The sequence below is a fragment of the Benincasa hispida genome, chromosome 2, assembly GCF_027475165.1.
Source record: "Benincasa hispida cultivar pf3 chromosome 2, pf3_genome.v1.1, whole genome shotgun sequence".
Taxonomy (NCBI): Eukaryota; Viridiplantae; Streptophyta; class Magnoliopsida; order Cucurbitales; family Cucurbitaceae; genus Benincasa; species Benincasa hispida.
The window spans coordinates 54,332,950-54,344,222 of record NC_143479.1 but is presented as its reverse complement, the minus strand read 5'-3'; the positions used below and the strand labels follow the sequence as shown (position 1 = coordinate 54,344,222).

The 11,273-nt window shown below is 37.8% G+C and overlaps 1 protein-coding gene across 1 annotated transcript; it reads left to right on the top strand.

Moving 5' to 3' along the window:
- Positions 1–6,764: 6,764 nt before the first annotated feature.
- Positions 6,765–10,246, top strand: LOC150038006 (uncharacterized). Its single transcript, XM_090311108.1, has 6 exons — positions 6,765–6,920; positions 7,226–7,717; positions 8,421–8,507; positions 8,664–8,820; positions 8,928–9,150; positions 9,700–10,246. Exons 1-6 carry the CDS (start codon positions 6,765–6,767, stop codon positions 10,244–10,246), a joined length of 1,662 nt encoding a protein of 553 aa, XP_090167234.1.
- The last annotated feature ends 1,027 nt before the right edge of the window (positions 10,247–11,273 follow it).

Sequence of the window (11,273 nt, the reverse complement as noted above, 5' to 3'; positions counted from 1 at the left end):
CTATATTCTCTGCTACGATTAGGGCTTTCATCCATTCAATTGGTATCAAAGCCTTCTCGTTATATTAATTTAGGTTTCTAAAATTTGCACTGGGTTTTGGCGGGATGAAATTGCATTGTGAATGTTGATTTTTTGCAAATGAATGTTTACGATAATTTTTATGGCTATAGATTTCATGTTTTGATTTGATAAAAAATTGTAAAGACCCATGTATTTTTGGGCATTTATCATGAAATTCGTTGTATTATGTAGGTTTGCGTCTAGAATTAGGGTTGTGTTCGATGAAATCGAGACCATTTTTTGCCAAACCGAAGAACACTCACAGTTTCTGCCTATAAATGCAACTTGAAGTTGCAGCATTGAAACGCTGCTCACGGCGTTGGAACGCTATGACAATGCAATTCTAGGGTTGCGGTATGCGCGGTTCAGCGGCGATCCATGGTGGTTCGGTAATGTTTGACCGGTTCAAGGTAGTTTGGTCCGGTTTAGCCTTAGGTTGGCTCGGTTCGTGGTTTTGGGGGTCGATTGAAGCGGTTTGGGTCGATTCGATTTGGTTTGGTTTGGTTCGAGATTGGTAGAAGCTTATTTTAGGATAAAATTAGCATAATTATTATAATTTATTGCTTTATTTTATCTTAGAGGCCAAAATTACCTGTTCATTTGCTATTTAAATGCTTTATGGATGTCATTTAGATAAATCCCACCATGTGGAAATGATTTCATGAGTTATTTAATGTATTATGATATGTTAAATATATGAAATTAGAAAATCATGATGCATGACATTACTTAGGTAAATATAAAGAGTTATATTTATTAATGCCTTATATATGTTGGGTAGATTTTCATGAGTGATTTTCTTGTTAAATATAAAGAGTTGAATAAAGTTGAAAATCAATTTGCATTGAGCATGACACATTCATAGTTTAATATAATTGTTATATTAAAGTCATGAAATGCATGGAATATGGTTTTCTTGTTAATTAGAATTGATTATTACTTAAGTAAACCATAGAAAACATGTTTATAGGGCAAATAATTAATTTTGTAATAGTTATAAAATTAATTTTTAGTAGCTGTCAATCTATAATAAAGAGTTGCATGCAAACTTAGGGTCTTAGGGAATTGGATTAATTTTAAAATGTTTAAAATTAATCTAGACCTTAGACCACATTAATTCTAATAAGATTAGAATTACGTCCTATTTGTTATAATAGATTTAAAATATGACTAATAGGACAAATATGACTTTAGGTTATAGGGGAACTCTACTGGTGATGTTCTATCTAGGTTGGGGGTTCTTAAGAAGATGGCTTACAAAAAACCTCCTACCTAGGAACTAACCCAGAACATGAGTTGGATTAACTTCAATCCTGTTAGCATGCAATTTCACTAGGTTAATTAAATGGTCTAATTCACCTAGAACATTAGAGTAAAGGACTTTTCCTAAGGGTTATAATAGGCATAGACTTAGAAACATTCATTAGTCGGAATTTAACTAAGTATAATAAAACCCTAAATCAGTAGAATACTTTAGTTGGAGAAAATTGGTATATGGGATATATTAATTTTTAGCTCTCATGTCCCTAAGAGTTCACATCATGAGATCCATGCTCAACTTTGTGTCGCCCTGGGTGTGGCCTCCCTTTGGAAAGTGTTTGCATGAGTCAATACCAAGGGAAATAGGGAAAGTATTCATAGTATGTGGGAGAAGGATGCGTGCCAATGTATCTTACAGTCTCCTCCATTAGGTTACACCGTGAGATTCCTATGTTCCGCCTGTGTGTTGTCTTGGAGCGACTATCCTTTCAGACGATTTGATCATAGGATTCAGAACAATGCAAACTCCAGTAATTGAGAGGGTTACTTAGGTTAATCTTCAATAGTTGTCTTTCCTTATGGTAGGATGAATTAAGCTAGTGAATGAATCATTGATCGAAAAACGATAGCTAAGAATTATAGTAACAAGAGTTATTCTGGTATTAGTAATTATCTGAGATTGTTTCAATTCAGGGGAGGGGTAGCTGATCACTTTTTGGTGGCTGTTGCTTTAAACTTCTGAAGTATCGTTACAAAAACTAAATCAATAGTTTAATTAGAGTTTTGTGATTGTCTGTTTTTACTAAATTGGTTGGATACTTGTTTTTTTTTTTTTTCCTGTGTAATGGGTTATGGAAAATATGGTCAATTGTTTGTTATTCATTTCAACATGTCTTCCACAATAATTTCTTTGCTTAAGAACGAAAAACTAACGGGAGAAAATTTTGCAATGTGGAAACCTAACTTGAATATGATTCTAATTATAGATGATCTATGGTTCTCCATAATGGAGAAATGTCCTCGAATCCCCACTCGTAATACATCCCAAGTAGTAAGGGATGCTTATGTCCATTGAACGAAGGCCAATGACAAGGCCCGAGTCTATATCTTGGCAAGTCTATCTGATGTTCTTATTGAGAAGCACGAGGTCATGATCACTGCATATCAAATCATGGAGTCCCTTAAGAAGATGTTTGGACAACAGTTCTCTTAGATTCGACACGAGGCCCTCAAGTACGTTTATAACACTCCCATGAAGGAAGGCCAATCAGTTAGAGAACATGTTCTCGATCTGATGGTCCACTTCAATATCTTCGGGATGAACGACATGGTCATCGATGAGTAGAGTCAGGTGTCCTTTATTTTTGGATCTCTTTCGAAGAGTTTCCTCAAATTCTATAGCAATGTGGTTTAAGAATGAAATAGAGTACACAAAGACTACCCTCCTGAACGAGTTAAAGTCTTAACAATCTTATGAAATGTAAGGGACTGATAGAAAGAGAGACAAATGTTGCCCATTCGAAGAAGTTCTATAAGGGTTCATCCTCTAGAACTAAGTTTGTTCCCTCATCTTCTGGTTAAAACCAACTAAATCAGAAGCACTTTTAAATCATGAGATGTTTAAATGCAAATACTCAAACTAAAAGACAAAGAATTTCTCCAAGTAACAACAATACATATCTTTAACATTTAAGATTAGGTCACATAAATCTTGATAGGATCAGAAGACTGATAAAGAATAGACTTTTAAGAAAGTTAGAAAATGATTCATTACCTCCATGTGAATCCTATCTTGAAGAAAAGTGAGTAAAAGTCATTTTAGTGGAAAAGGTTATAGAGCCAAAGAGTCCTTAGAGCTCATACATTCAGATCTTTGTGGTCCAATGAATGTAAAAGCTCGAGGAGGGTATAAATACTTCATCTCTTTCATAGATGATTATTCAAGGTATGATTACATATATCTAATGGAATATAAGTCTGAAGCCCTTGAAAAGTTCAAGGAGTATAAGGTTGAAGTTGAAAACCTGTTAGGTAAAATGATTAAAACACTTTGATCAGATCAAGGTTGAGAAAACATGGATTTAACATTTCAAGGCTATATGATAGAACATGGAATCCAATCTCAACTTTCAACACCTGGTACACCTCAGCAGAATGGTGTATCAGAAAGGAGAAATAGAACCTTATTAGACATGGTTCATTCTATGATGAGCTATGCTCAATTGCTTAGCTCATTTTGGGGTTATGCAGTAGAGACTGCAATTCATATCTTGAATAATGTTCTATCGAAGAGTGTTTCTAATAGCACCGAAAATGTGTTATCTTCTTATACTTAACTTGAGGTTATTTAGCTACCTGATTTGGTTAAATTGATTATTTTGTAGGACTCGAGTGTACAAGCAGTCGAATTAAGCATTCGAGACAAAAAGGTGTTAAAAAATGATAAAGTTAGGAGTCAAATTGAACAAAAGAAGAAGGAATGATGAATTCTACCCTGCCAAGCGTCACAATGCTTTTCATATGCTTAAGTCCAACGCTAGCTTAACACTAGAAGACAGAATGCTCGAATGCAGGGCAGCTTTGCAACGTTGCTTCAAGCGTTGCAACACTTCTGAGATGTCATAATGCCACTGTTGCACCGCTCGCTCAACGATACACCTCAACGTTCTTAGATAGAATAGGTTGCGTTGTAATGCTCTTCCAGAGCGTTGCGATGTTTCATAGTTTGACGGACGATTAGATCAACGCGCATGCAACCAAGCGTCAAGGTAGTGCTATGATGCTCTCTTGACGCTCAGCGCAATTGCTTTGCGATGTTGCGGAAAATCTATAAAAGGATCGTTAAGGGTTCAGTCGATTACATCACATTTTTTACATCCCATTTAGAGCATCGTCGCCCTATTCCTGCGGGGTTTTAACCTTCCTTTTCACTAGAATTCTGTAATAATTTCTTCCTCTTTGAGTATTATATCGATTTTGAAGATGATTCGTGGCTAAAGGGTAACTTAGCTTGGGTTTTGTAGTTTAATTTTGTTCAATTCGATTCTTGAGATTTTGTTATGTAATTCTGTGAGTTTATTCTGAATTTATGAGAATTTATCTTGTGCTTATTCTTCTATTGTCTTGTATGTGATAATCTGGAAAATTAGCTATGCATGTATAATTGATTTCTTTGATTGGCCTTAATTTGTAATCGTTTGGTAGTCGTCACCTAGAAGCAAGGGGCAAGGGTTAAGTAAGTTTGTTGCATTAAATTGGTATTCCATTTAGCAAGTATTTACTTTCTAACTTAGATAATTCTCGCTCAATTAATTGGTTAGACGATGGAAATCAATTAGTTGACTTAGCTTTTCCTTGAATCTTAATGCCTGTTGATTGATTGAATAGTTGAGAATTCTCTCTTTTCCTTTAGTTAACTTGATTTTTTGTACTACCGATTAGGATTCTAATCGAGTAGGCTAAGTTGCAATTCGAATTTCTCATGCATCTTTTGCTTAGTCTGTGATAGAATTGAATAGGAATGAATTAAATTAGAATTACCCAAGCTATGTATTTTGTTCAATTGATAAATTTTTGCATTCTTTCGCATCGTGCACTTTTTGTTTTTTTGTAATTTTTATTCACAATTTTCACAACCCCCTCCCCTTTTGGTTACTTCCTACAAGTATCAATTTTTTAGGAATCTAAATCGGCTCTCTGTGGTTCGACCCCGGGCTCGCCTTTTGTACTACTAGTTAGTGTAAATAGTTCGTTCGGTGTATATAAATATTTTTTGTGTAGCATAGGTTCACGGACGATGGTGAATCCAACGTTCTACAAAATTGGTACCGTTGCCGGAAACTAACAGATTTCTTGATTTTTGAGACTTGTAGTGTTTGCCTTGCTAATCGATTTACTCTTTTCGTGTATGACCCACACCCCCAAAGGTTCTAAACAGTTATATTTTGTAGAAATTTCCAGGGAGAAGTGGAGAATCAGAAGAGAGAGGAGACAGTAAACTATGCTTGATAAAGATATTCGTATTGAAGACACATCCGGAGAAAAGAGCATTCTTGAGAATTTATCAGTAATGGATGAGAAAAGACTCTTAAGGAGCTCACAACATTAGACTTTACTCAGCAGCCACCGTGCATTGTCTATTCTGAAACGACAGGTACCTTCGAGCTTAAATCTGGCTTAATTCACTTACTTTCTGGATTTTTTGGTCTACAGGGTAAGGACCCGCACAAACACTTGAAGGAATTCTATGAGGTGTGCAATGGGATGAAACCAAATAGGGTGACCTAGGAGTAGATAAACATGAGAGCATTCCTCTTTTTATTAAAGGGAGATGCCAAGGAGTGGCTTTACATTTTTCTGCCTGGGAGCTGTCCTGGGAAGAGTTGCAGAGCCAGTTCTTGGAAAAGTTCTGCTCAGCATCTCGAGTTGCTAGTATCAGAAAGGAGATATACAACATTATGCAGTTTGATGGGGAAACCCTTCATGAGTATTAGGAACGATTCAAAAAAACCTATGCCAAGTTTCCCCACCATCAGATCTCAGACTAATTGTTGATCCAGTACTTTTATAAGTGACTAATGTAGACCGACAAAAGAAGCATAGATGCAGCTGCAGAAGGAGCCTTAGTCAATAAAACCCCATCTGAGGCAATGAACCTGATAGCTACTATGGCAGCAAATTCTCAACAATTTGGAACTCGAGCTGCAGTCAGTGTTAAGTCCGCCAATGTGATAAGTGAACTTAAGAAAGAAATATCTGACCTAGTTTCTATTGTGAAGCAGCTGTCGAAGGTGGAAATTAGACAACCCATTACAGTTTGCCAGATGTGTCATGGAGTTGGCCATATAGTTGACGTTTGCCCAAGTGCTCTATAAGGAGCAATACCTGAGGTGAATGTAGTTGGAAGCTATAATTTCAATGGGCCGAATAGAAGGTCGGACCCATTCAGTCAAGTCTTATAATCCAGGGTGGTGGGATCACCTAAACTTCAAATGAAGAGGACAAAACGAGCAGGCTCAGCCTAGTCATGGAGCTCTTTCTGGTTCAGGTAGTGCTTGGAAGCTATTGTTAAATTTCTTGCTGACAACTCTTTTAAATTTTAACAAGATATAAAGAATGCCATTGATGTTTTGGGGACCCAAGTCTCTCAGCTAGCCACTTTAATGAGTAAATTGGAGAGACAATCTGGCAAACTACCATCTCAGCCAGAATCGAATCCCAAAGAAAATGTAAGTGCAATTACACTGAGGAGTGGCAAGGAGTTGGAGCCACCAGTTGAGTCAACAAAGGAGCCAAAGTTAGAAGAATCAGGAACTAATTCTTCAAATTCGACAGACAAACCACCAGAAAAGAAATAAGAAGTATCTTCTCACCCTTATCCTTCTTTCGATGCTTATGTGCCTAAAGTGCCTTTTCCTTCTAGGCTTGCAAGGCCAAAAGAACCGATGGTAGACAAGGACAAGGAGCTTCTAGAGATGTTTAGAAGGGTAGAGATTAATATTCCTCTCCTCCATGCAATCAAGAAGATTCCTAAATATGCCAAATTCCTTAAAGAGCTTTGCACGAGGAAGAGACAAGCAAAAGAAAAGGAGAGAATGGCGGTAAGTCAATCTGTGTCTGCGATCCTCTAGAAAAATTTGCCTAAAAATAGAAGTATCCAGGTATGTTTTCTCTCCCTTGTATTATAGGTAAAAAGAAAACTGATAGGGCCATGCTAGATCTGGGTGCACACATAAATGTTATGCCTTATTCAATTTATCAAGAATTGAAATTAAAAGACCTGACTGAAACTGGAGTTGTAATTCAATTAGCTGATAGGTCTTTTATTCACCCTTTAGAAGTCATTGAGGATGTCCTAGTTAAGGTTAATGAATTGTTTTTCCTTGTTGAGTTTTATGTTCTTTAGATGGAAGAACCCACATCTATCTCATCTACATCAATTGATAGGGCCATGCTAGGTCGGCCTTTCATGAAGATGATCAAGACTAAGATTGATGGGAATGAGAGCACTTTGTTTATTGAGTTCGATGGTGAGTTGGTAAAGTTTAATATCTTCAATGCTATGAAATCTTCCACCATAGAACAGGTACAGTCTTTGTGCCAGATTGATGTGTTTGACTCTCTTAAGCATGAGGTTATATGGGACGATGATGAAGATGACTCAGAAGATTTGATTTCCCTTAGAGAGCTTGCCACCTTGTTTATGATAGAGTCGGTAGGTATGCCCTCTTATGTTGATGATGAATCTTCTGACAAGGTGCTTCCTTCTATTTTACAGGCATCTAAAGTGGAGTTGAAAGAGCTTCCAGACCACTTGAAGTATGCCTATTTGGGGGAAGCTGAAACCTTGTCTGTAATCATTTCAAAGAACCTGACAGATGAGCAAGTGAAAAAGTCGGTAGAAATCTTGTAGAAATACAAGTTGGCCATTAGATGGACGTTGGCTAACATAAAAGGTATTAGCCCTGCTATGTGCATGCATAGAATTTTTTTGGAAGATGGAGCTAAGCTTTGTCGATAGCCCCAACGACGTTTGAATCCTGTCCTAATAGTGAATGGGTTAGTCCCATTCATATAGTGCCTAAGAAAACGAGTATTATTGTGGTGAAAAATGATGAGGGTAGCTTAATTTTTGTTAGAGTCTAGAATGGGTGGAGGATGTGTATTGATTTAGAAAGTTAAATATTGTAACTAGAAAAGACCACTTCCCCATCCCCTTTATTGACCAGATGCTTAAAAGGTTAGCTGGTAAGCCTTTATTCTGTTTCCTTGATGGTTTTTCGGGTTTCTATGAGATCTCAATTAACTAGGAAGACCAATAAAAGACGACCTTTACATGTCCTTATGGCACCTTCACTTTTAGAAGAATGCCATTCGGACTATGTAATGCTCCTGGCACCTTTTAGTGATGCATGATGAGCATATTTTCTGAATTTATTGAGAAGTACATGGAGGCATATATGGATGACTTTACTGTGTATGGAGACTCATTTTCTGATTTCTTGTCTAATTTATCTAGGGTGCTAGAGAGTGCATTGAGTTTAACCTAGTAATGAATTTTGAAAAGTATCATTTCATGGCCTCACATGGCATTGTATTAGGGCATATTATCTGAGCATGACATAGAGGTAGATCCTGCCAAGATTGATGTTATTGCTAAGCTCACTTACCCCAAAAATATGAGGGAGGTTTGTTCGTTTCTTGGTCATGTAGGATTCTATTGCAGGTTTATCAGAGACTTTCATAAGATTGCTCAGCTGATGACCTCTCTTCTTCAAAAGGATGTGGTCTTCGATTTTAACAATGATTGAAGAAAAAGTTTTGATGTGCTGATAAACGCCCAGTCGTGTACTCCGGCCATTCAGGCTCCTCGTTGGGATCTTCCCTTCGAGATCATGTGTGACGCGAGCGACCATACTGTAGGAGTGGTTTTGGAGCAGAAGATTGATAAGAAACATCACCTGATCTACTATGCTTCAAAGACCCTCAACCCAGCTCAGTGTAGCTACACCACGACAGAAAATGAGTTTTTAGCTATTATTTTTGCTCTTGAGAAATTTCGCTCTTATATTATTGGATCTAAATTAGTTGTTTTTCTGATCATGCAGCTTTGCGCTATCTAATGTCCAAGAAGAAGTCCAAGCCTAGCTTGCTGAGGTTGGTTCTTCTCCTCCAGGAGTTTAACTTGAAACTTCAGGATAGGAAGGGATGTGAGAATGCTTTGGCCGATCACCCGAGAAGGATTGCAACTGACGAAGGTTGTCTCAGTTTTGATGGAGACTTTCCTGACCACGCACTGATGCAGGCAGATGGTATTTCTATGTCTCCCTGGTACGTTGACATTGTGAATTACTTGATCACTGGTGAGTTCCCTTATGGAATGAATAGGCATAGACAAGAAAAAATAAAAAGTGAGTCAAAGTATTATGTCTGGGAGGAGCCTATTCTTTGAAAATTTTGTGTTGATCAGGTAGTAGAAGGTGTGTCCCTATTGGCAAGTTCTTTTCTGTTTTAGAATTCTATCATAAGCATGCATGTGGTGGACACTTCAGTCCAAAGAGATATGCTAAAAAAGTTTTAGATTCAGGTTTATATTGGGACACTTTATTTATGGATGCATACTTTGTTTGTAAGACTTGTTAACGTTATCAAAAGTAAGGAGTTTTGTCTTGTAGGAACGAAATGCCACAAGTCCCTATTCTTTTCTGTGAGATATTTGATGTATGAGGATTGACTTTATGGGACCTTTTCCTTCTTCTTGTGGGTTCAAGTACATTTTATTGGTAGTTGACTATGTTTCCAAATAGGTGGAAGCAAAGGCCACTATATTGATGATGCTAAAATGGTTGTAGGTTTCTTGAAGACTAACATTCTGTGAAGGTTTGGCTTCCTTAAGACAATCATCAGTGACCAAGGATCACACTTTTGCAATCGAGTCATTGCTTCCTTGTTGAAGAAGTACGGTGTACAATATCGTATTGCCACCCCATACCACCTTCAGACTAATGGGCAGGCAGAGGTGTTCAACAGGGAAGTGAAGACTATTTTGGAAAAGGTGGTCAATCCAGGAAGGAAGGATTGGAGCCTTCGACTTGATGATGCTTTGTGGGCTTATAGGACAGCCTTCAAGACTTCGGATGGTCTATTGAAAAGCTTGCCATCTTCAGTTGAGATTCAACACAAGGCATATTGGGTAGTCAAGAAATGCAAATGGGGTTTAGAGGCAGCTGGGGAGGCTAGACTTTTACAGCTTCAGGAGTTGGAAAAGCTCAGGTTAGAATGTTTTGACAATTCTTTGATTTATAAGAAAAAGGCGAAAGATTTTCATGACAGAATGATTGTACGCAAGGAGTTTCAGTTAGGGCAAAAGGTACTTCTATACAACTCTCGGTTGAAGTTGATGCCTGATAAACTCCAATCCAAGTAGTTTGGCCCATTTGGTGTTTCTCACGTTTATCCTTATGGTGCAACAGACATTGTTATTAAGACAGGAATAGTTCTAAAAGTAAATGGGCACAGGCTGAAGATCTTCCATGATAGCGAGTCTTTGGATTTCTTTGACATCGCCTACCGATTGGACTCCCCGGTCTACATATGAAAACGAGCCATCACGATTGAGCAACCAACAATAAATGTTTGTGCTTCCTAGAGGCAGTGATAACGGGCATAAATGCACATTATTACAGTGCTAAGTTATAAAACAATGCAGATTTGCGATGGTAAAAATATACAATATTGCGTCCAAAATCACTAAGTTCACAACATTGCAATCGCATGCGTCCATCGCATTAAAACAACTAACTTATGTATGTTATGTCGGAAAATACGTTGACACAAGGCGAAAATGTGATCCGAAGAAATTAACGTCCGAACGTATAAGAGATTGCGACCGCAAGGCTATGAGATCGTTTGCATTCAAAAATCTGCTCGAGAAGATGGCCACATAGAGCCGGCGCATCAAGGTGGGTGCATCTGAGTGAAAGCTTAATAAATCACGATGGGACAGAAAGCTGATGACGGTCGATTCCGAATTAAGTTGACAAGCCGTTAACGACCTAGTGTAGCAAGTATACTCAACTTTTCGGTGACAATTATTCGGCGCATCGAACAGAGAATTAATGTCATCCCATCAGTGCAATCATAAGAGAGAAGAAGCTTTTCACCCTGACGCTCTATAAATACCGAAGGCCATCTTAAGTGAAGGAGTTCGTTCAGTAAGTTAGTTCGCCCAGTCTTAGAGTTCTTGTTCTTAGTTTTCATATACTTAGAAGGCAGAAGCAAGAGAAGGGACCTATGACCTTGCGTTGATTCAAGTGCCTAGCCTTCGTTTTGGCTTTCTCCCAAGTGTCTCATGCAAAAATCCAACTACGAGCAAGGTGCTCTTTCTCAGTCTAAACTCATGCCTATTTGGCAGCAGAGTTGCGATCATTTATTTATGCATTTATCACGAATCC